This window comes from Mytilinidion resinicola, assembly GCF_010093595.1.
Source record: "Mytilinidion resinicola strain CBS 304.34 unplaced genomic scaffold BDZ99scaffold_15, whole genome shotgun sequence".
NCBI classification, from domain to species: domain Eukaryota; kingdom Fungi; phylum Ascomycota; class Dothideomycetes; order Mytilinidiales; family Mytilinidiaceae; genus Mytilinidion; species Mytilinidion resinicola.
In genome coordinates this window covers 489,009-512,406 of record NW_022985451.1, presented here as the reverse complement: position 1 = coordinate 512,406, position 23,398 = coordinate 489,009, and the positions used below count along the sequence as shown (strand labels likewise).

At 50.0% G+C, this 23,398-nt stretch overlaps 11 protein-coding genes across 11 annotated transcripts; 6 read left to right on the top strand and 5 right to left on the bottom strand.

Annotated features, from left to right (window-relative positions):
* The first annotated feature begins 258 nt into the window (after positions 1-258).
* BDZ99DRAFT_85348 (uncharacterized protein) lies at positions 259-1,158 on the top strand. Its single transcript, XM_033728968.1, has 2 exons — positions 259-924; positions 1,100-1,158. Exon 1 carries the CDS (start codon positions 395-397, stop codon positions 794-796), a length of 402 nt encoding a protein of 133 aa, XP_033573750.1. The 5' UTR covers positions 259-394; the 3' UTR covers positions 797-924; positions 1,100-1,158.
* On the top strand, positions 643-3,793 carry BDZ99DRAFT_85325 (uncharacterized protein). Its single transcript, XM_033728967.1, has 4 exons — positions 643-826; positions 881-924; positions 1,100-3,111; positions 3,167-3,793. The coding sequence occupies exons 1-4, from the start codon at positions 813-815 to the stop codon at positions 3,692-3,694; spliced, it is 2,598 nt and encodes an 865-aa protein (XP_033573749.1). The 5' UTR covers positions 643-812; the 3' UTR covers positions 3,695-3,793.
* Positions 3,794-4,811: 1,018 nt separating this feature from the next.
* On the top strand, positions 4,812-8,587 carry BDZ99DRAFT_85285 (uncharacterized protein). The gene is made up of 8 exons (XM_033728966.1): positions 4,812-5,230; positions 5,284-5,513; positions 5,577-5,885; positions 5,953-6,586; positions 6,637-6,733; positions 6,782-7,454; positions 7,508-8,068; positions 8,127-8,587. The coding sequence occupies exons 1-8, from the start codon at positions 4,996-4,998 to the stop codon at positions 8,361-8,363; spliced, it is 2,976 nt and encodes a 991-aa protein (XP_033573748.1). The 5' UTR covers positions 4,812-4,995; the 3' UTR covers positions 8,364-8,587.
* A 493-nt stretch (positions 8,588-9,080) lies between these two features.
* Positions 9,081-10,385, bottom strand: BDZ99DRAFT_465570 (uncharacterized protein). Its single transcript, XM_033720575.1, has 2 exons — positions 9,905-10,385; positions 9,081-9,771 (listed from the first exon to the last, which is right to left on the bottom strand). The coding sequence occupies exons 1-2, from the start codon at positions 10,356-10,358 to the stop codon at positions 9,530-9,532; spliced, it is 696 nt and encodes a 231-aa protein (XP_033573747.1). The 5' UTR covers positions 10,359-10,385; the 3' UTR covers positions 9,081-9,529.
* Positions 10,386-10,535: 150 nt separating this feature from the next.
* BDZ99DRAFT_523356 (uncharacterized protein) lies at positions 10,536-11,597 on the top strand (the record flags this gene model as incomplete). Its single annotated transcript, XM_033725797.1, has 3 exons — positions 10,536-10,545; positions 10,802-11,349; positions 11,469-11,597. The coding sequence occupies 3 exons, from the start codon at positions 10,536-10,538 to the stop codon at positions 11,595-11,597; spliced, it is 687 nt and encodes a 228-aa protein (XP_033573746.1).
* A 242-nt stretch (positions 11,598-11,839) lies between these two features.
* On the bottom strand, positions 11,840-12,613 carry BDZ99DRAFT_465569 (uncharacterized protein; the record flags this gene model as incomplete). Its single annotated transcript, XM_033720574.1, has 4 exons — positions 11,840-12,112; positions 12,143-12,144; positions 12,260-12,463; positions 12,502-12,613. Coding segments are annotated over 2 exons (316 nt in total), but the record flags the coding sequence as incomplete, so codon positions are not given.
* A 1,745-nt stretch (positions 12,614-14,358) lies between these two features.
* BDZ99DRAFT_448316 (Metallo-hydrolase/oxidoreductase) lies at positions 14,359-15,761 on the bottom strand. The gene has a single exon (XM_033718060.1). The coding sequence runs from the start codon at positions 15,687-15,689 to the stop codon at positions 14,529-14,531; it is 1,161 nt and encodes a 386-aa protein (XP_033573744.1). The 5' UTR covers positions 15,690-15,761; the 3' UTR covers positions 14,359-14,528.
* Positions 15,762-16,056: 295 nt separating this feature from the next.
* BDZ99DRAFT_510464 (aldehyde dehydrogenase) lies at positions 16,057-18,121 on the top strand (the record flags this gene model as incomplete). Its single annotated transcript, XM_033724476.1, has 6 exons — positions 16,057-16,080; positions 16,243-16,636; positions 16,686-17,614; positions 17,661-17,726; positions 17,781-17,821; positions 17,875-18,121. The coding sequence occupies 6 exons, from the start codon at positions 16,057-16,059 to the stop codon at positions 17,885-17,887; spliced, it is 1,467 nt and encodes a 488-aa protein (XP_033573743.1). The 3' UTR covers positions 17,888-18,121.
* A 369-nt stretch (positions 18,122-18,490) lies between these two features.
* BDZ99DRAFT_489943 (acyl-CoA dehydrogenase NM domain-like protein) lies at positions 18,491-19,866 on the bottom strand (the record flags this gene model as incomplete). Its single annotated transcript, XM_033723022.1, has 2 exons — positions 18,491-19,738; positions 19,834-19,866. 2 exons carry the CDS (start codon positions 19,864-19,866, stop codon positions 18,491-18,493), a joined length of 1,281 nt encoding a protein of 426 aa, XP_033573742.1.
* Positions 19,867-20,342: 476 nt separating this feature from the next.
* On the top strand, positions 20,343-21,354 carry BDZ99DRAFT_394000 (mitochondrial dicarboxylate carrier protein; the record flags this gene model as incomplete). The annotated part of the gene is made up of 2 exons (XM_033715867.1): positions 20,343-21,247; positions 21,306-21,354. The coding sequence occupies 2 exons, from the start codon at positions 20,343-20,345 to the stop codon at positions 21,352-21,354; spliced, it is 954 nt and encodes a 317-aa protein (XP_033573741.1).
* Positions 21,355-21,974: 620 nt separating this feature from the next.
* Positions 21,975-23,398, bottom strand: BDZ99DRAFT_448309 (putative alcohol dehydrogenase). Its single transcript, XM_033718059.1, has 5 exons — positions 23,264-23,398; positions 22,909-23,199; positions 22,798-22,815; positions 22,294-22,722; positions 21,975-22,239 (listed from the first exon to the last, which is right to left on the bottom strand). The coding sequence occupies exons 1-5, from the start codon at positions 23,391-23,393 to the stop codon at positions 21,998-22,000; spliced, it is 1,110 nt and encodes a 369-aa protein (XP_033573740.1). The 5' UTR covers positions 23,394-23,398; the 3' UTR covers positions 21,975-21,997.

The following is a 23,398-nucleotide window of genomic DNA, read 5'->3' as shown; positions in this document are numbered from 1 at the left end:
TTAAGTGAATCAGCAATAAGACTGCACTTCAGCAGACACCCGCTCTTTTATGTCTTCCAAGGTTGCTCTTTGTCAAGGTTGTCTTGTCTCCTCATCGCCTGGTGGTCCGACCTGCCGTGACGCGCTCGCTCGCCAGAGTCACGGGAACGGATAAACCGAGCGCCAAGCCCCCGCGCCAAGCCGGGCCGAGCGTGGCTGCCGCGCAACAGCCTCATCAGCTCCAGCTCGTCCAGCCGCCTTCCAAACCTCAACACCAACCTGGACTCTCGTCAGGCCAGGCCACCAGCACGTCCTCGTGAGTGCAGACAATACTTGTTAGGCCTCCACCTTATTGTTCGTCTCCCGCCCCGTACAAGCCCTACCTTACGCTGCCCTTGCCCTTGTTCGCGGATTCATGCCGCCCCCTCCCAGCTTCTTCTCTTCCCCATCACCTACTGCGGACACTTATGTCGCTGCGAATGCCACCGCTAAGCGGCCGACGTCCTCTTATCGTCTTCACTTAACTAGCCCGCCCGCTTACCCCTCGTCACGTCCCTTATCCGTTATTATGACGACCTTCTCTAACGCGCCGTCATGGCAAACAGTCTCCCGGACGATTGTCGCCATCGCCGTCGCCCTACCGCCTACCGCCTGCCGTCGCAATCGCATGCCGCCCGTGCGCCGAGACAGCTATAATTGCTTGTCTAGCCGGGGGTTCTCTCGTGCTAATCAGCAATCCGACACAGGTTCAGCATCTACCTCCATCGATAGCACGATCATTCTTCGGCGCATGTTAAAGAGCCCTGCCTCTCTTTGAGCAGCGAAAGCCAGCCATGGATTCATACCCGTATGTCGTTTGAAAGTCAGGACAACGTATCCTGCTGATTCAATCCATCTTTAGCAACCGTGAAGCCGGTGTCGACTCGTACCGCCGCCGTTCGCCTGGTAAGAAAAGACATTCTCGATACTCGTTATCATGCTCGCCTACACGTCGTCCTACTCTCCAGTATCCATGAACGTGACCCTCCCTACTCCACATCCGATCCCACTCGTTTCCATCATTTCAGACTCAACTCGTCCCCTCTTCTTTCAGACTCGTACTCACTCTTATCTTCTTCAGCAGGCAATGATCGCCGACCTCGCGGCAGCCGTGGACGATCAAGATCTCCGCAACCAATCGACCGATACCAGCCTTCACGAGATCGGGATGACTATTACCCTGGAGGAGGTCGCGACGAGCGCGAACACCATCCTCGTCGACGCCGCTCATCGCCCCACGCCGTCCCGCCGACAATCGACAGATACGTCCCCGGCCAAGAGTCACCGTTCACGCCTACGCTCACGACGAACCCCGTCCCGAACCCGATGACCCTCGAGTTCCAAGTTGGATTCAATTACTTCGCGGAGTGGTGGCGCATGGAACAGCTCATGAAGGAGGAGAAAGAGCGCGCGAAGAATGGTGGCAGAAAGCCCGTGTTGAAGGGTGAAAAAGAGGCTCGGGAGGAGCGAGGGAAGGAGCGGGAGCAGATCCAGATCGCGTACGACGAGTACAAGGAACAGCTGCAAATTCAGATGGCCCGCACTTTTGTTCGTCTCCACAAGAATGAGGAGTGGTTCAGGGAACGCTACGACCCTGAGTGCAAGGCCAAATTCCGCGCAAAGCTGGCAGAATTTCGTCAAGCCGCATATGCGCAATGGGAAGTGGATTTGGATTCGGGTGTTTTCGACGAATTCACTCTTGAGGGAATCTACAAGAACGAGAGCAACGGCGCCGGCGGTCTTGTCGAGAAAGAGGAGGGTGAGACCACTGCGGCTAATGAGGTCCTCGGTGTTGGAGATCTCCTGCCCTCAAGAGGTGGCGATCTTCGCGACGAAAACGCCCTCAACCAGCCAACGCTTCTCATAAAGACCATATCTCCTTCAGTTAGTCGCGACAAGATGGAGGCCTTCTGCAAAGAGCACCTCGATGAAGGTCCAGGTGGTTTCAAGTGGCTCAGTCTGAGCGACCCTAATCCCCTCAAGAAATGCCATCGAATTGGTTGGGTAATCTTGAATCCTGAAGAGGATGAGCCAATGGAAGAGGACCGGGGCGATGGCCGCGACGCTGAAGAACTCGAAGACAATGGTATCAAGCTTGAGTCGGAGTCCTCCGCACCCGTGGGCACTGCTAGTAAGGCGCTCGCTGCAATCAACGGCAAGACCATCATGGATGAAGAGCGTGGGAACTTTACCTGCCATGTCGGAATTCACGAACCACCCCAGGTCCCGCGAAAGAAGGCTCTTTGGGACCTCTTCTCTGCACCCGAGAGAATAGAGCGAGATCTACAGTTAGCCGAGCGATTGGTTGCTAAGATGGATGCCGAACTTGGACCTGAATACGATGGCGTCGGCAAGATCGAACAACGTGTGGATGAGCTTCGTACTAAGGGCTGGCTACAACCTCCGGTCAATGCCCCTGCCAAGAAAGTGAAGGTGGAGGAAGAATTGGAGGAAGGAGAGGATGCCACCATGGATGACGAAGATGAAGAAGGAGCTTATGAAGACGAGGTCGACGACGAGGAGCTGCTTGCCAAGAAGAAGAAGCTTGATCTTCTGATTGAATATCTTCGTCGCGTGTTCAACTTCTGTTTCTTTTGCGTCTTCGAGAGTGACTCTGTTCACGAGCTTACTCGCAAATGTCCTGGAGGCCATCTTCGTCGACCTCGGTCCAGTCTGACCACCGCGGCGAAAGCAACTGCAAAGGCTACAGCAGAGGGTGTCCCGTTTCCGTACAAGAAGCAGGAGTCAAGCGCAGACGCCGAAATGGCCTTGTCGCCAGTTGAGCAGAAGAAGACCCCCCAGCTTGGTGTCAAGACTCAACAGCAGCTCCAGCGAGCTTACAATTGGGTCAAGACATACGAAGACAAGCTGCTCCAAATCCTCGAGCCAGATAGCGTGGATATCAAGAAGCTGGGTGGTAAGCCACTGGAAGAGGCCGTCGAGGACGAGCTCACCAAGCACGTGAGGCAAGAAGACGAGTCCAAATGGCGCTGCAAGGTGCCAGAATGCACGAAGCTCTTCAAAGGCAGGGCTTTCTGGCGAAAGCATGTTGAGAAGCGCCACCCAGAGTGGTTCGAAAAGATGCAGCAAGATGTAAGCAAACATTTTGGATTCGTTATGCTCAGAAGTACTAACTAATAGGTGCTAGGTGAACTTGGTGAATGTCTACGTGTTGGACCCTGCGCACATCGCACCTTCGCGTAGTGATGCCAACAGCAACGGACATTTCCCCATGAACAATCATCTCACTGCCGGCACGCCGCGCGGATTCAACCTCTCCACCATGCCCTTCATCCCGGGTGGCGTTGGCAACGGCTTCCCAGGCTCCATGGGCATACAAGGATTCATGAACCCTGGAGGCATGAACATGAGCAGCTGGAACGGCATGGGGGATGACGATCGACACCAGTCAGGACCTCGACGAAACGGCGGCAATAGATTCAACAATCGGGCGCCGGGCCCATACGAGCGACAGCAGCGAGACGGCCGTAATCAGCGCTGGAACTCTGGTCGTTTGACGCCTCCGCGAGGAAGCGGGGGTCGTCCTAGCAGCGGCCGGAATCTGGAAGGTGGTCCTGGCACGTTCCAATCGCGCGATGTGATCCCGGAGCGTAAGTTGCGGAGCTATGAGGACCTCGATGCTGTTGGTGGAAGCAGCGCTGAGCTCAACTACTAGCTCTGTGTACACAGGCTTGACATGTTCTGGCTGTCTTCGATGCACTTTCAGGATAGCTGGTTTGCGTGATGCTGTCCTTTCCAGGCGGTCTTTTCCAGGCGCGTGGGCCATGTCGTGTTGGGTTGCATATGATGAGAGTTTGGAATGAGCTTGCTCATATCTGGCTTGCACTTTGTAAGAATATTTGGGGGCTGGGTTTATCCAATTTTGAGCTTCGGAATGCTGAGAGGCCATCGTGCCATCTTCGGCCTTTCGTATGCTTTCTTCCCTTTCTGGTTCTCCGTTTGCGGACAACTATTTGCTCCTCGGGCATTTGCTTCTCGGGCAGCTAGATAAAACCGTAGGGAATTGAGGGAATTGAGAAAATTGACACATGCTCTTCTTCTATGATGTGCGGCTTGACTGATTATGAACGTCGGGCGTATTCGCCCAGCCTTATTGCAGGGAAGTTATTCCACATTGCCTATGCTAAGAGACACCTAGGACTGTGCACACTTGCCTGGCACCGCTTGAGGTCCTCGAACTGTAAAGCCACCATTCTGGCAAGTCTGATAGCTCTCAGGGCCACCCCAGACAGCTTTGAATTGCCCCTTGTATTCAACTTCAGCCAAGCTTGTCTGGGCAGCCTAGAATAGTAGTCCATAGGTCCATGGTGGGGTATAGGCCAAGCTTTGCTGCGGGGCTGATTCCAAGATGCAACTTCGCATCACTTCCCAGTTGAGAGCCCCCGTTGCGGCGGCGCCGGTGAGCCCTCTGACGGCAGCACCGTCCTTTTGAACCCTGGCCATGCCGTATTTGCCGTGAGGATTGCAGTGGATATTCAGGGCGGCTTCCTTCTTTTGTGCTGGGACGCGCTTTGTCACATTATTGACAACCTCAGCCCTAGAGCAGCCCGAGCGTCATCCGCGATCCAGCTGCGCCATTCCCCGGTGACGGAGCAGGCCTTGGCACAGCCTCAATCTTCAAGAAGTCGACCATCTGCCCAGGTGCACATGGCCTCTCTACGGTCCCCTCCACACCCCCAAAAGCTGACGGCTGCAGCTGCCCTCTTACTCACATCCCGGCCGCGACACTCAGGCTTTGTGCGGCTGACTTGACCTTCTGCCGCTTCGGGTTCGTCCCACCATTCGCACTGCTTCCTGGCCTATTTCACTACCTCTCGGCTGCTCAGGGGGATAGACGAGCAACGCCTTCGCTGCTACTCGCCATTGACACGCGTCGATACCTCACGCTTCCCCTAGACCCTATCTACGCCTCCATCGCCGTCCCGGCCAACCTGCACAGCGCCGCGAAGATACAGCATGGTGGCCATCGACCACACCTCCCCGCAGCGTCAAACTCCGGCCCTCAAGCTAAACGGCGCAGTTGAGCCAACCACAATGGATACCGTCCCGCCCCTTCAGAGTTCCGGGACGCCAGACCCATCGAAAGTCAAAAGGCCGGTACCAGCCAGAGCAGGCACCTCGAATTTCTCGAAGCTATCTACAAACACTGTGCCGCCGGAGGGTTCCATTCTTACCGGGAAGCAGGAACATTGTGAGTCGCAGTAACCGACTTGCAGGAAAACAAATAGTAACCATGATTCGTAGATCTAAAGCGACAGTTACTTTCAAAACAAACAAACTACGAGATTTCAGAGCTCAACTCACCCACCGCGCTCCAGCGATTTGGCGCCCCGTTCCGCTCAGACGCCGGAGAGGTCCCCCCAGAAGATTCCGAACTGCCTATCCTCCGCTATATCTTCGTGCACCATGTTCGAAACTTTCCGTTTCTCAACAAGGCCAAGGAGAAGGAATTTTGGCAGGACAAGCTGCAAGTTGTAGGTTATGCGACTGGACAAAGCACAAGAATGGCTACTAACGGAGCTATTGCAATGTTCTAGTTCCTAGAATCATTTGCGAACAAGCACATCTCGTCTTCGGAAGATCGGTTAGAGGAAACAAAGCGGAAAAAGCTGGCCGGGAAGGCTGAGAAGCTGGTGGAACTGATGATGGTGTCTGGCATACCCACAGCCTCAGGATATGAGGAGCGTATCCGGTTTTCGGAGCTTGAGGTTGTGGAGCGAGGCGCCAGTGAGAATGGCCTTGTCGTCAATGTTCCTAGCGGCCATGAAATAAATGGCTGGGACGTCAACGTAGCAGGAGTGCGAACCATGTCTGTCAAAAAGCACCTTCGATACCATACACATGCAGTAAGTAACGACAGGTCTACCAATCTTGTGGACGCATTGGAGTCGGAAATCGCTAATTCAATGGCAGGAATACCTCCTACGAGTCAAAAAAGCCGGGCAACCAGAGATCTATGTTGGTCGCCGTTATGCTGATTTCGTACAAGTCCACAAACGAATACGACTAGAGCTACCTGGAAAGGTCTTGTCTCCTCTCCCAAGGAAGAACAAGAAGAACTCGTTGTTGCGATCAGACGCAGATGATGATGCAGACTCCATTTCCTCAGGATCAACGCAAGAAGCCCCAGAACCTTATGATACAGGAAACAATGGCGGTGGCTTACGAAGCTACATATTTAGTAACCACCGTCGGAACGCATCCACTTCCTCTTTGAGAAGCGGCAAATCCCCACGAAGATCTGTTGATAATGTTGCTTTCAAAGAGCCACGAGTTCTGTACCGAGAAGAGCAACGAGTGTCTCTCCGAGCTTTCTTACGCACCTTTCTGCAAAACGAAATCATCTCTCAGTCTAGCGCAATGGTAGAGTTCTTGACCGGAAATCCGATCGAACTCAACGAGGAAGAACTGGAGGATATCGAGAGGCGGAAGGAGATGGATGAGAAGCGCATGGAAGAACAGAGGCAGTTCTACGAGATTGCTAGAAAGCGAGCAGCGGAGCTAGATGTTCATATGGAGAAGTTCCGGCGAGACATTGTAGAACGCAGTGAGTGTGGTGACCTTCAAATCAATCGAGCGTACACTAATTTGGTATAGATGGTTTGTCACACTTGTTCCGGGAAATCCGCGAGAAAAACACGATAGCAGGACTCAAACCTGAGTATCAGAAGTTTGCCGAATGGCTTCGAATAGAGTAGGTCTTCTAATTTCATGGCAGACACCAATACTGATATAATTTCAGAGTCGCTGCCACTCTGTATCATCTTTTCCTTGCCGAGGACAACTCGCCAGAGCTCTTTGCTCAAGCGAAGAGGATTCACTCTCTCGTACCATATACACTTTTGAAAAACGTCATTCGAATAGCCAACCCAGCGGCCGTCATGAATGGAGTTCTAGATCTTTTCCTAGCGCAACCCTTAGGCGCTCGTTCCCTCATGCAGCGCATGTTTGGAATGGCCATCAACGATGGAGTAAGATCTGTTCAAAAATCTATCGATACCCTCGCCTCGACCAAGATTCAGGATCCTGTGCTCGTCGAAAAGATCAAAGCTTTCACCCAGGCGAATGAGGATATCAAAGAGGCGATCAGGCTTGAGGCGCAAGAGGAAGGCGTCGATGTTGTTGTGACTATTCTTCGCTCCGAGCACATCTCGCCAGAGCTCACAGCGGAGCAAATAACCAAAGTCTTCAACGCTTACGTCGCGTGGAACAGCGCAGTAGAAAACACTCGCAGCCGTTCGATGAGCCGAAAGTCGAGTAGCTTTAGTGTGCTTAGCACCATCAGCAACAGCGCGGACAAGTTTGTTGACGAGGAGATGCGAAGCGGAGCGGAGCTGTTTGCACATTTGAAACAGCTTCTCAAGCTGTGTATGAGGCAGCGCGATAAGTTGATGATGATGCAGATTATCGAAGAGGTAAAATACTCCTTTCCCGCTACAAAGATGGCACATTCACTAATGCTCAACAGCCGACAACCCTACACCTATTCCGCGACCTGTTCTCGATCTTCTACGAACCCCTCGTCCGCGTCTACAAATCTGCGAATGTTTACAACAGCATCACAGACTTTGCCATGTTCGTCGACGACACCATCAAAACCATCGAAGCCGCCCAACGTCAAGACGTCTCAGCAGACCCCAATCAAACCGTGCAATCGTTCATCGACCTTTGCGCACGCCACGAGAATGACTTCTACAAATTCGTACACGAGGTTCACATTCACGATAATGGGCTCTTTGACCAGCTCATGGGCTGGTTGGAGGGAATCCTCGAGTTCCTCCGCAAAGGACCTGGGGGCGGGGGAAAGCTGGATATGAACGCGCTATTCCAGGGTGCCACGGATTCAGGACTCATCGACAAGCAACTAGCAGTCCGTGAGATCAACTCCTTGATCCGATGGCAAACGGCGCGCAAGAAGTGGCATCAGGACAAGACGAGGCAGAAAATGGCTTCTAGCGGAGGCGATGAAACGGATGGTATGATGGGTGGGATTGCTGGGTTCAAGAGCAGTGATTTTGGTCTTAACGAGGTGACTTCCCGCTTCTCAACCATTGAGGAGCAGAGCAGATACTAACCCAACCCTTCAGCTCGACCTCCAAGACCTCGAACTCGATGAAGAAGACGACTTCTACGAGAGCGACAGCGAAGACGACATGGACGACGAGGAAATCGCCAACCCCATCGCGGCTGAACGCAAGCGACGAGCGCGCGCGCAAGAGCGGCTCCGGAGAACGGCGGGCGAGCCGAAGAAGCCGCCGATCGTCGAGCTCGACAAGATGCACCCGAGCTTCCTAGCCATGCTGAGATCGGTGTTGGCAGAGTAGACATAACCAACGATGGGTTGTTGATACTTGCGTGTAGATGTGTCGAAGAAACGATGAGATACCTATGCGATGCGGCGTTTATGATAATTGAGGACGGGAAAGGAGGATGGTAGATAACGGTGGGCCTGGGAGTGGAGGACCTACATATCGTTACCCTTATCCTGTGGATAGCGTGAGATAGTTGGGCTGGTGGCCGTTTAATACGTGATGCTGACGCCTGGAGAGGGTGTTGGTTCTTGGTACACACCTGCTTCTGGCTGTTCATGTGTGATATGACTCCTCTGCGTGTGGAGAGAGGCTCGAAACGGCGGGAACCTACCTTCTCGGCGGCGGCAGAACAAAGTTGCGAACGTCTTCTTCTGGCAACTCTTGGCAGCCGTGAGGAGCTCAATAAGTGTTGAGTCCTGCACACCCGCCTCTATGTCAACGATCCGAGGTGCCCGTCCCTTCAAAAGTTCTTTAAAAATACTATCAGACCGTGCGATTCACGTCCCGGTGTCAAATTCGTGATCCGGGGTGTGGTTGTGGAGCTATTCGTCGAAAGGGTGCGGGCGGCTCGATATCGTGGAAATCTGCCTTCTCGGCGGCGGCAGAATGAAATTGCGAAAATTCTCCTCTGGCAACTCTTGGCAAGCAGCCAGGACGAGGGCCGGAAGTAAGCTCTGGACAATGACATGGCAAAAGAGAGTGGAAATCGCACGGAGTGGCTCCGCTTTATGCATCTTGATGTACTGTAATTTGACCTATATCGCTAACTTGATCTGGGGTGTCGCGGATTTGAGATGCTAAAAGAGACTGGCAACCGAGTCCGAGGAAGTATGGAAAAGTAAAAGACGCGAGATTGGACCTGAGGAGGTTGAGAACGAGACAGGCATACCCAGCCAGAAGTGCTTCGAAGGGCTTTCCGAGTAAGAAAAGAAGACGAGCACATGGCATTGTGGGGAGGCACCCTTCGTACTTTGTTCCGGTCGATCTGACGCAAGTTTTGACACGAGGAGGCGTACATGCGGGTGTGCTTTGGCGAACAGTATAGTACATTTCTCGCATATGACACACTTCAGCTCCCATGCTTCACATACTCCAACTCTTGCTCAGCTAAGAGCAGTATCCATATACACAGCTTTTATACATTCGTCCAACCCACAGCCCCAACAAAGGTATCTTCTCTAGCCCATCGTCTTCAAGAAATTGCCCTCCTTAATGGTACCACGTCGCTTCACGCGCATCGCCTTCTGCAACTCCTTGCGCGCAGCCGCGGCCTGCACCGCTCCCTGCACCGTACCGTTGCCAGCCGGCAAATCAATCGACTGCTCGTAGATCGGGATCTTAGGCGCCAGCGCGTCCGGGTCGCGGAGTTCCTGCTTGCGCATGCGCTTTGCGGCGAGTCGACGTTGTTTCTTTGATTTAGCTATTCGCATATAATTAGCATTCATACTTCCCCAGTTCTCATCTCGTCCAAGCAAATATATTCTACTCCCAATTCTAAAGGGAACGTTGTACTAATCGTGGAATTAAGATAGTCAAGTGAGGGTTAAGCATACAGAACAGATCTCCCTCGCCGACCCCATCCCCTTTCGTTTCCTGCTTCTTCAGAATATCCCATAACCAGCTTGGATACTCGGAATCCTCTAGTGCCACGGGATCCTGCGCGTTTTTTAGGAAGTTTAGGCCTTTGAGCGGCGTTCCTGCTGGCACGGAGGAAAGCGTGACGACGGATGCGGCGGGCGCGGGCTTGGTGGGTGTGCCTTCGGCGGCTGGGGAGGGCGTTAGGGGTGTGGTGAAGGGTTGAGCAGCAGAGGAAGAGGTCGCGGCCGGTGGAGGGGCGGATTGGGGTTGTGTAGGTTGTGTTTGCTGTGGGCTGGTGGTGGAGAAGGGGTGGTGAGGTATGCGGAGCAGCGGCGCGGGATTAAGAGCACTGGTTGAGGGAGCAATATTCGAAGAGCGATGGGGAGGCCGTAGGCGAGAAGAGGCCCGTAGGCACCGTTGGCAAATCATTGTTTGGGTAGATTGGATGGGTTGATGTGATGGATGCTGTTGAGGACTTTTGGAGATGGAGATGGAATATGGTTTCTCCGGCGTCCGGCACGTGATCATGAACAACAACCTTCACTTCGAACATTCTCATCTGTAAACACTACAGCTAGAAGAGTATGAATCTTGAAAAGCCCCCCAATGGCCGCTTGTAACTATCTGAGAAAATGATATATGTTAGTAAAGCTGGTGTCTGTCGGAAGGAGGATTGTCCGAGCGCCTATGATGTACCCCGGGAGGCTTACTCGGCTTCAGCGTTTGCACTCTTGCGTCCACAATAACTCGAGATCATTGCCTAAAAAGCAAAAGTTCCAGAACCAAAGCATTAACTCGTCCGGGAATCGGAAGCCTTGAAACCCAGGGCCGATCAAAATGAGTGGCGATCACGAGCTTTCCCCTTTATGAAGTCGAAACTGACAGCCCTCCGCCCGTCGCGCAACTGGTCGGCTCAAAAGAGAAGGACTTCACGGAATGGTTCAAAGAATATACCACGGCGGATGGCAATGATCTCACCGAAGACTCCGATATCATCCAGGCTGTCAATTCCGACGACCTGGATGCGGACTTTGTTGAACAACAAATACGGGACTCAGCACCCAAAGGCCCTATCACGAAAGGGTTCTGCGCCAAATGTGAAGATCTGTTCAACGACTGGCCAACGTTAGGTGGTTCATCGACTAGAGAATACAGCTCGAAGCCTGACCCAGACGCGGAAGGCTGGGAGCACGGTGTCGCGCGTTCATGGAGCACTTATGAATTGGAAGCCTCGACACGCGCTGGATGCAAGTTCTGCACATTCCTACTGCAGCAACTTAAAGACAGTAACCTACTTGACACCTTTTGCAAGATTGAAGCCCGTTTATACGATCTCAATGACAACCCAGTGTCATCTTCGTCCGTCCAAAACTGGGGGACGAATCCAATACAGCTCTTGTGGCTCAATTTACCGGGCAAGGTCTGCACTTCTTGTAATTCCGGCATCGCTAGGGAATAAAATTCGAGTCGTCTTTCCTTCCAGTATCGGGTATGTCATGTTTCACCAGTATAGCACTCTTTCATTGCTGACAATTTCAGCTGATTGCTATGACGAGCTGCCTGATGTACTTGACACCGCGAACAAGTGGTTGTCAACTTGCTCTGAAGGCCATGAACTATGTACAAGCAACGATGACGGCGCATTGCCTTCCAGACTGGTCTCAATAGCTGGCGAATCGCCGCGATTGATACTGACTTCGAAATATCAAAAAAGGCCGCGATACTCCACGTTGTCACATAGCTGGGGGTCTCATGATGTCGTAAAGCTCACTTCAAAGGATCTAGATGCGTTCATGAAGGCAATACCAGTGGACATACTTCCGGCTATCTTCCAGGACGCTATTAAAATAACACGAAGATTAGGGCTCGATCACATATGGATAGACTCTCTATGCACATATTCCGATCGATCTAGCATCAAGAACCTCAGAAATCTGAGGTCTTTCATTGAGCATGCTCAGGAGCCAAATCGGGACCTTCGGAGTACGGGAAATCTTTCGTCCGGGAATATACGATTAAGTTAGCCTGCATCACGTGTGGAGGAGACATTATTCCCATCGATCCACATATCAAACACCGCAGAAACTTGAGGTGTTTGATTTCGCACATTTAGCGTGCCGGATTAGGAAATCTCCCCCTCCGCGTTTTTGAAATGGAAACGTATTAATACATCGCTTTCTACCTTCATGCAATAATGCCACCCTTTGAATTGCCTTATCCATTTTATCTTAGCATGACAACCTGTCCTTGTTTTGAAACAGCGCAAATTTCGCTTCCGCCGGCGTCACCGATCGTAGGCGGCAAAAGCATAGAAAAGTAATGAGATGTACTTGGCGTTTTTGCTCTACTTGCTAGCTTGGGGAGCATTGAGATGAGCAGCGGTGATGGGTGAGGCCGGTAGTAGGTGAGTTGTAGGTGAGCGCCGGGTGAGTAGTGGGGTGAGAAGTGGGTGAGCGCTGGGTGAGTAGCAGGCTGGTTCCTGGACAGGGATCTCAGTCCGTCTTCTGGGCCTAAAACAGCCCTTCCGAAATAGCCTCTAAGAGCCCATTTCGACCATGGATTTAATATGAACCAAGCCTATCATAACAGCGTGCAATGACAAGAACAACATCCCAATGTGCACATAGAGTACTTGAGTAGGTTATTGTATATGAGGGTGTTATTGTAACGTGTTCTACATGCATGTGGTGGTTACAAGCGAGTGGTGGCGCTTAATTTTTGGTGCGATTTGGACGTTTTGACACCCCAGCAACCTCAACAACTATAAAAGATTTGAATCTATAACTTAGAATAAAGATATGCATAGCTGTTTCAATATTATAAGACAAATTTTTAGGGTCTCTTGATGGCCACATTTAGTTATAGTAGAGTTTTGGCCCCTGTCACGATAGCGCTACACGCGAGAGGTCGAGGGCTCAAAGAGGAGCGTTGATTAGGTGCTATGTACAATGCTACGTGGAGAATCAAGACGTTGTGTAAGGAACAGGAAGACGGGAGACGGGCCACCGGATATAAGGGCGTGGCCGAGCGCGTGGCGTACGGCCTCTATGCCGTTTCGGCGCGTGGCACGCGTGTACGCGAGGTCCTTACCAGATCAGGTGATAGGAAAAGGGGGCAGCCGGTAGGTGGCTGGAGCGGGACAGGATAGGAAGCGGAAGCGAGACGGGAGCGGAGCAGGGCAGGCAGGGCAGGAGGCCGGCCAACGGTAGTAGGCCGGTGCAGATTGCTGGAGTTGTAGCAATCTGCGGCAGAATTTCGGTAGGTAGGGTGTCGCGGTCGATACCGTGACAGCCCCCTAGCATTGGGTAAGATCTACGATATAATAGAATTACAGAGACACATCACTCCAAACTATTGCCTAGCCATTGAAATGAGCTAAATACTATATGCATTCATATAATCTTATTTAATACTTTATGGTTGTTGAGATTGCTGGGGTGTCAAAACGTCCAAATCGCACCAAAAATTAAGCGCCACCACTCGCTTGTAACCACCACATGCATGTAGAACACGTTACAATAACACCCTCATATACAATAACCTACTCAAGTACTCTAAGCAATTTTCTTTCCTGATTAGGGATCTGAGCTGCTTATGCTCCAGCCTAAGCTCTGGCAGTACTGAGGTGAGCGCATCCTAAGCCGAGACTGAGCGGCTTGCACCTGCATTTGACAGCGAGGGTTAAGACCGGGTCTTCACCCTGCCTCGGAAGGCCCGGTTCTGGGCCCTCTCTCGGCATTCGCTGTCTTTGGTGTCGGACTTCTGCGCTTCCGACCTGCGGTTCTGCATCGTCTTGTTGCTCGAAGTCGCTAGTCGCTTGCCTACCGGCGAAAATGCAACGGCTCTAACAAACTCATTGTGCCTATGTATTTGGAGTACCGCTCCTGAATCGGTCTCCTATTGCATGGCCGTTCTGCCATTCGATGCAGACACTAGCCGCTTGCCATCTGGCGAAGGCGATGGCTCTCACGTAGCCACCGTGGCCTTTGAGCTCCTGCAGCACTGCTCCTGAGTCGTCATCCCACTGCAACCTCCTACCAGCCAGCCACACTAAGATGGTGTCTCGCCTGCGATTCAGGCTGCTCGACTTTGATCAAGCCCTCAGAGGGGAGCGCAGCAGCGATACAAAGGGTACTAGGGTTAGGGTTAGGGCTATATATTGGAGTCAAATCGGGCTCTAAAGATCTATTTTTAGCCGGAAGATCCCAAAATAAACTTCATGTAAGAGGAAAGTCACGGTAGGGGGCTTGCATACGGAATTGATGATGTAGTCGTATATATAGGAGGGAAAAAGAGACAAATCCTTGAGGGGTTAAGGATTCGGGCTCTCCAGGCTATATGTGAGCTCGCCTTAGCCGAGCACGTGATGCGCCTGCGGCGCGCACGGAAAGCGCAGCCTAATAGCTAGACTACCAGCCTAGAGAGTATCCATATACTTGTAGGTGATTCGTCACCTTACATCTAGCTATTATGCTGCGCTTTCCGTGCGCGCCGCAGGCGTGTAACCTCTTTATTAAGGACTAAACGCTCTAAAATACCGTAGAATACCTTTCCACTTTTCCTTACTAGAACTCTTATATTACTACTAGCTAACTACTTTTAGGCCTTAAGATCTTTGACTTTTTTCCCATCCTTATACAAGCCATCGACTAAGTGAGGCCGTGAAGTCCTTCCCTCGTACGGTAGTTCATTTAAAAATCCCCAATGTAAAGCTTCCTTCCAACCTTCCTTCTGCCAAGCATTCATCGTACCGTTCGGGAAAAACGTAAATACATCCAAGGAGGTAGGATCATGTGCTATAGCAACTAGAACATTCGGATCCGCGTCAAACTCCTCCATGGCTCCAATCGACTGCTGTGCCAAAGCTGGATCCGCATACCAAGTTGAGGCTCCCGTAGCCACTTTGTAGAAAGAGCTGGTGCGGCTGTTTTCTTGGTCTGGGTGGCAGGATGTGAAGGCGTGGCAAGGACAGGGTCGCGCAATATGCGGGTCGAGTATTGTCTCTTCCGGGATCTGGTCAGGAAGCGGTACGTACTTGGTTGGTCTATAGCTGCCACCAAAATGGCACACATCACCGCCCAGAAAGATAAATGTATCCGCAGTGGTTCGCACAAGAGCTGAAATATGCCCGATCGCGTGGCCAGGTGTGTTGAGGATATAAAAACTGCCGTCCTGGAAGAAATCATGTGCTTCGAAGCGCCCAATCTTGAAATTGCTGGTGAATGGCACTTCGATAATTTGCCGCCCTAGGAAAACCTCTTCTGCGAAAGGCGATGTGCTCTTCGATGGCCAACCCGGTAGAAATGCACCTTTGAAACCAGGCCCAACAACCAAATCAACTGTTTGAGGTAGGACGGCTATGTCTCCACAATGGTCAAAATGCCAATGACTTAGGACGAGCACGTCAATATCCTTGATATAGACACCACCTTCACGAATAATATCCGCCACATTCCTTTCAACTTTCAATCCGGGGACATGACATTTCAGAATGTCTGAGACACTGGGGCAGTGATTGTACCAATCTGTACGCGCCCCGAGGTCGAAGAGGATCTGTTTTCCGCTCCTTTCATGCTTGATGAGAAATGAGTATGTCGGGAGGTTCATCCAGTCATGGCCTTCTATTGCTGGTTCGACCAAGAGTGATGGGGGGACGGTAATATCGCATGTTGTGTTGATTATTGAAATTTGACACGACTCGGATCCTTTGGGGAGGCCCAAAGGAGGGACGTCCTTGGACTTAATCTGAGAGACCATCATATGTTTTTGCGTAATAGGGCAGACAGGCTGCGGGGTCCAAAGTCAGAGCAAAGTAGTAGACTGATAATTGCCAAACAAAGTGCTTTTGATTTGTTGAAGTTCGCATTGTACGGCGAGGAAGATGAAGTGCTTGCAGCCCCGCTTTATATTGCTTGGAAATCATGACTTACATACCATAGGCCTTAGGCTGTCTGAATAAAACTAATAGTAATTGATAATACCTATTTCATTTAGACATTTCAATAGCTCTCATTCTTTGTACGTCGGTTAAAGGACACGCATGTATTAGTTCAATAGGCGAGTATCGGCTAAACTTAGGTGGTAGGCTAATTTCTGCCCCGCATTCGGTAAAGACCAGGTCCCCGAAATGGAGGGGTACATTGTCATGATCGCAAACTGAACGACAAAGCTGAACCTCGGCCTCACAAGCCGTTGTTTACCATTTGACTATTCAGTTCAAGCTTTCTGAAGTCTCGTGGACAAGTCTAACACTCAGTCATTTTCACTATCTCGAATTCCAACCGTAAAAATGGGCAAAATATCTCCTCTCGAGCCAAAAGACTTCATTAAATTATATCTCAATGGAGAATTCGTTGATTCTAAATCCAAAGAGAAATTCTCTCTCAGAAACCCAAAAGACAACACTCTGGTAGTTGAAGGAATTCCGATTGCAGATTCCGAAGATGTCGACCTTGCTGTCGAACACGCTGACGAAGCCTTCAAAGCATACAGCAAGTTCACAGCAGGGCAGAAAACCCAATGTTTTCATAAACTGGCAGCCATTCTAGAAGAACAGCTGATCGATATTTTAACGCTGGATTCACTCACCTCAGGAAACCCTGTGTCCATTATCCCAACTCGCGAGAAGGATTATATCAAGAATACTATACTGTATTATTCGGGATGGACAGACAAACAAAAAGGAGACTACCTCCCAGCAGACGATGGTAAGCGGCCTTTGAAGTTGTAGCAATAGTGACTGATCAACGGGCTCAGGGTTTACCAAAATAGTGCGCCATGAACCTTTGGGAGTGTGCGCTGCTATCAATCCATTTAATGCACCTGTGGCTACCATGATAATCAAAGCCGCGCCGGCTTTGGCAACAGGAAATGTGATGATAGTCAAACCGTCCGAGAAAACTCCCTTGGGAACCCTAGCTATCGCACCTCTATTTGAGCAAGCTGGATTTCCAAAGGGATGTATTCAGGTCATAACGGGGAATGGCCAAACTGGAGCTTTATTATCGAACCACATGAAGATTCGAAAGATAAGCTTCACAGGTAGTGTTTCAACTGGCAAGAAAGTCCAAGCCGCCGCTGCTCAAAGTAATTTGAAACGCGTGACTCTGGAACTGGGCGGCAAGAGTCCTGCTGTGGTGTTCGAAGATTGCAATCTGGATAACGCAATTAACTGGACCGTCCACGCCATCCTCGCTCGCTCAGGCCAAGTGTGCGTAGCCGCAACAAGAGTCTACGTTCAGAAATCTATATCAAAAAAATTCATTGACAGATATATCGAGAGGATGAAAGCAGCAGCTTCAGATTTTGGCGATCCTCAGGATTCCTCGGTCAAGATGGGCCCATTGGTTGACACGGACCAACTCAGAAGGGTAAAAGCCATGGTTGACCGCGGCAAGGGGGAGGCGGAACTTGTTGTTGGTGGGGTGCAGCATGGCGAGACGGGATGCTACATGGAACCTACTGTGTTCCTGAACCCCAAGGTCAACGCTGAAATATATCAGAAAGAGATATTTGGCCCAGTCTCAGTTCTGAAGACGTTCGAGACTGAGGAGGAGGTTTTGAAGATGGCGAATGATACGGAATACGGCTTGATGTCAGGTGTGTTCACGAGGGATATCTCACGCGCGCTCAGGATGTCCGCAGGTTTGGAAACTGGTGTTGTGGGTGTCAACTGCGTAAGCTATGTAAGTTGTCTCCAGAATCAGACATGAGCATGAACTAAGAGGACAGATGAATGCACAAGTACCGTTCGGTGGGATGAAGCAGTCCGGGCACGGCAGAGAATTTGGTGAATACGTAAGGAGCCCTCTGTTATCATTGGGAATACTGAATCCTTACCTTATCTGGTAGGCTTTACGCGCATATACTGAACCTAAGACAATTTTGATCAAGTGAGTCCTATTAATTCAATGTTTCCTAGTTCTTGTAACTGATGTTTGATCAGTATGAACGCTTGATGAATGCCGTAAGCACCTTGTGGCAGCCAGTTATATGCTCCTACGTACATCTATCTACGCGCCTCAGCTTGTCAAGGTTCACTTCTCAGCTTGCAATGTACAGCTGAAGACTCAGCTCGCTCGAACTCAGCTGAATGCTCAGCTCGCTTGTTGCTTGCCACCGTTGCCACCTGCAACTCCTATTCTCTCTTCACTATATAGCCACTCGTTAGCACTTCAATACAACTCATGCTTTCCTCACTGATCCTTTGCCCTTCCTACGCCAGCTGCCACCTTGAATGGTAGCATGACTGGAGTAGATCAACTACCCGTAGACGAATCAAATGAATCTAGAATTTTTTCAGACTTGTAGCATTATTGCAGATGAAATTGATGTATCAACGTGGCGTTACTATTGGCCACAAAAGAATAGATAATAATATCTCCTCTCGTTGTATAACTTCTTAACCCTGAGCATCTGATATGTCACATGTATAACCTTGAAAAGTAAGGAAATTATTTACAAACCTTAAGAGATTTTGGTGCAACACTTTTGACATTTACAGGTGATTTGTATATATATGACTACTCCCAAATATAACATGATCAATAGGTACCTGCCACCTAGTAACTCCTCGGTAACCCAAGCACTTTCTCGCCAATGTAATTGTATATCATTTCCCTGCTTACTGGTGCAATTCGAGGGAGCATTGCTTCCCTGAAGTACCTTTCAATATGATATTCCTTCGCATATCCCATACCTCCATGGGCAAGAACAGCTCTCTCGCACGCTTCAAAAGCAGCTTCAGCAGCGAGGTATTTCCCTGCATTGGCATATTCCCCAGTTGCATACCCCTCATCGTACATGCGAGCGGCTTGATAGACGACTAATCTAGCTGCCTCAAGCTTCATCCAAGAATCCGCAAGCGGGTGCTGGATTCCCTGATTCTGTCCAATAGGCCTCCCGAAAACGACGCGATCTTTTGCGTATTGTGCTGTCCGGCGGAGAGCCGCATATCCCAACCCCAATGCTTCTGCACCAAGGAGGATGCGCTCCGCGTTCATGCCTTGCATGACCATCTTGAAGCCATTCCCTTCTTTGCCTAACAAGTCTGTGGCGGGTACCTTCCAACCGTCGAAGAAGAGCATGTTCGAGTCTACTGCTGCTCGGCCCATCTTGGGAATCTCGGTCACTTCAACTTGTGAGCGGTCCATATCGGTATAGAAAAGGGACAGTCCATGTGAAGGTTTGTTAACTTTGCCTAAGGGTGTCGTTCGGACGAGAATAAGGATTTTGTCTGCGCTCTTGGCTGTGGATATCCAAATCTTTGAACCCTTTAGGATATAGTAATCTCCGTCCCGTCTAGCAAAAGATTGCAATTTTAGGGTATCAAGACCTGTATTTGGCTCTGTTACGCCAAAGCATGCCCTTTCTTCTCCTTTGATCAATGGCACCAGCCATCTCTCCTTTTGCTCTTCCGTTCCAAACTTCACAACCGGCTCCAAGCCAAAGATATTCATGTGTACGGATGACGCTCCATTCATGCCTGCACCAGACTCGGAAATAGTCTGCATCATCACCGCTGCTTCTGAAATTCCAAGTTCTGAGCCGCCGTATTCTTGTGGCATGCAGATACCCAGCCAGCCATCTCTCGCGAGGTCGCCATGCAGATCTAAGGGGAACTCGTGGGTTTCGTCCTTACGGGCCCAATATTCGTCGGGGTATTTGGAACATATTTTCGCAATTGCTTCTCGGACCGTTCGTTGGGACTCAGTCATGTCCGGATCCTTGGCCTGGAGATATTCCGTCGCTCGCGTGTGGATACATTTTGTAGGGTGGGACCTGAGAGCTCCATATCTGTATCCAATTCTCTTGGTCAGGCTGTAATTTGAGATTTTTGAAATCTGGGAGAGGGTCAGATTGTCAATGAGCGTATGTTCAGCATGAAAGTGGTAATAAAACATACCTGATGCCTTCCTTGTCGGAAACCAGAAAACATCCTGACAAACAAAAAGAGATACGCAATGTAGGACAACTAGCTAGAACATGCGAGTTTGGCCAGGATAAGTACGTTCAAGTGCGCGAAGGTGATAGGAGGAGCGGGTACTTATCTACTCTCTCACAATAGAGTTCGGGGAAGAAGGCTAACTATAGAGCCTCGGTAATAGGTACCCGTTGATCCCTGGTGGCCATTTAAGGCGACAACATTCAAGTAGAGAGTGCCATGCTGTACTACAGATCAAATAACCCTTAATACGTAAGTAATATACGTCGTGTCGGGCGTGCCTAAACGGTCATACCCGAATTTCGAGCAATATTGTTCAAAGCATAGAGATCGAAAAGAGACTGTATGCACCAAACTCTTACGTCCTTTCGACAACTCAAATCGGTTAGGGCTAAACCTAGAAATCTCGAAACAACTAGAAGTCCAAGCTTCCACACGCTATCCCATATTATCCTATTCTCTGCGTCAACATGGCGAACGCTGCCAAGTTATCTGAGGACACAGCAAACCCACCCAGCCCTGGATCCCTTCGACAACTACTGACCAGTACGGCTCTTCCATTCGTCATTGGCGGTTTCTCTGGTATGGTTGCGACCACTTTTACTCAACCGATAGATATGGTCAAAGTGCGAATGCAGCTTGCCGGCGAAGGAGTGAGAGACGCTCCCCGCCCAAATCCTTTCTCAGTGGCGAGGACTATCGTTGCCCAAGGAAAGATTCTAGATCTCTATTCAGGTCTATCAGCTGGTCTACTGCGGCAATCCATATACGCAACTTCGCGTCTTGGATTCTTTGATACTTTCATAAACATTCTCAAAGAACGGACAAAAAAAAAGGGAACCGAGATAGGGTTTGGGGAACGCGCTCTTGCTGGTATTGCTGCTGGGGGTCTGGGGGCTATGATTGGGAATCCCGCTGATCTCGTTCTTATTCGTATGCAATCTGATGGATCGAAACCCAAGGAACAGCGTGCAAATTATCGTTCTGTGTTTGATGCTTTAGCCCGCATCAGCAAGAATGAAGGAATCTCTGCCCTGTGGAAGGGTGCCTATCCCACAGTTGTCCGTGCTATGTCCACAAACTTTGGGCAGCTCGCTTTCTTCTCTGAATCAAAGAACCAAATTCAACAACATACAACTCTATCCCCTCGGACGCAGACCTTCGCGGCCTCTGCTATTGCTGGCTTCTTCGCTGCCTTCTGCAGTTTGCCATTCGATTTTGTAAAGACAAGATTACAAAAACAAAGAAGAGCGCCAGATGGGTCGGCTCCTTATAAAGGCATGATGGACTGTTTCGTCAAGGCCGCTAAGAATGAGGGCTTGCTTCGATTTTACAGAGGCTTTGGGACGTACCTTTTCAGAATTGTACCGCATTCGTAAGTCATGTTATTCTTTCTATGCAATAAATTCAGTCAACTGACTTTTTTGATACAGTGTAGTCACACTTATTGTTGCCGATTATATTTGGTCGTTCGTGGGATGAGAACTGTTAGTCATGTTGCAATCACGGTGATGAGAGAAGCCGCTGAACGTCGAATAGAATTAGGTGAATGTATATCTTCAAGATCAGAAATTCGGCTACCTCGGGTTTGAAAAGTCATAAACATGTGAAGTGCAAGGATGGTGTCAAATTTCTATCGGACAAACAACGGCAACCTTATTGCAAATCAGAACGCCGCCAAATACCGCCATACTGCTGCATCCCCAGCTCCCTACTAAGTGAGGAAAAATTCATTTTTGGTTTTGGGGGAAGAAGGGGTGGCACCTGGATCTAGGCTCAGTGCACTACTCCAAACTCTGCTTGAGGAATTTTCCGAGCACTATGGTGGCTAATAGCCAACCTGAACTTTTGGAACGCTTCAAAATCATTGGATAACTTGGACAAAAGGATCTATCGGTTATCTCCTGAACTTGTTTCAAAATTTGTGCCACGACAGATCATCTTAGGGGATGTTCTCTTCCATATATCTATACTTATGCAGCATTTTCCTTTCCTTGAATTTTAATACATATCCACAGAGAGCCAAGTGGCTATTATTGCGGAGGAGTACACGTGAGGTTATTCACAGAGCAATACCAAGCAGCTAAGAGAGCATTTTGATTGGGGACATGAAGCTATAATAAAGCTACAAGTTGAAATCGACAATGCTTCTCCCCACCGTCTCACCTTTCCTAATTTTTTCCACAGCTTCGGGTAGTCTATCGATAGGATACACAACACTGTGGATTGGCTTTAACACACCTCTCTTCGCAAAATCCAGCGTTCGTGCTATGTCCGCACGAGAAGCAACGAGAGTTCCCTTTATCCCCATATTTTGGATCACGAACTTCTCAGGCTCTGCGCCTAGTGTCATGGTGCCGGCAGATGCTGCATGATAATTAGTCTGGTATAGAAATGAGAAGAAGAGAATGGGGTACGAACGAATGCCGACACACATCACACTTGATCCAACTCTGCTTCCAACATAGGCAATAGCAGTGGGATATGCGGCAGGGGCAGTGACAAAAACACCGTGCGCGCCAATCCCATCACACAATCGTATGACCTCGGCAGCTGTATCTTTGACATCCCTAAAGTCGATGAATGACTCACCACCCCCTTTGAGACATAGTTCTTTCTTTTCCGTCCCAGAGTCCACGACGATGGCGCGGATGCCCATAGCGGTAGCTAGTTGAACTCCTTGTATACCCACACCTCCGCCTCCACCGGGGAAGACAGCAAATTCGCCTGCCTTAAGGCCAGATTCAACCAATGAGCGGTACATAGTCGATGCAGAACACATGATCGGGCCGGCGGTATAGTCATCAACACCATCAGGAATTGCCTGTGTATATGATGCGGGCGATGTAACTGAAAAGAGTCAGTACATTTTTAATAACATAGAATAGGTATGGGAGGTCATGAACGAGAAATGACTCCGCCTACCGTATTGCTGAAATGATCCTATTGCCAAGGATTAGCGTTTGCAGTCAAATAACGACCACTCATCAACCAATCCCTGATTCAACATTTCTCCATAATTTATTGCTCACTTACCAGTAACTTTTGACCCAGCCATCAAAACCTTTGAACAATGCTGCTCCCTGCCCGTCCAGCACTGCTCGCAATTCTGGCAGGTAATCCACACAGGCTTAATCCCCGCTCTATCCCCCACCTTCCAATTCTTCACATTGGCACCCAACTTCACAACCACTCCCGCCCCTTCATGACCCGCTGATTTGACACCGAAGTGGCTCATGGGCGGTCTTCCCAGGTCACCTGTCATGTAGTGTATATCGGAGCCGCAAACTCCTGTGCAGTTGAGTTTGATTAGAACTTCGTCAGGAGCTTTGCATAATCATATCAGCGCAATTCTAAAAAATGAAATTCGATAGGGGGAAGGATTGCAAACCAGGTTCTGGAACCGGTACCATTCGTACCTCGACACTGAAATCCGGCCCTTCGTTGACTACTATACCGGCTTTGCAGGTTTTAGGAATCACGAATGCGTTGGGCGCTGTGTCGGTGGTGGTTGACGCCATGCTAT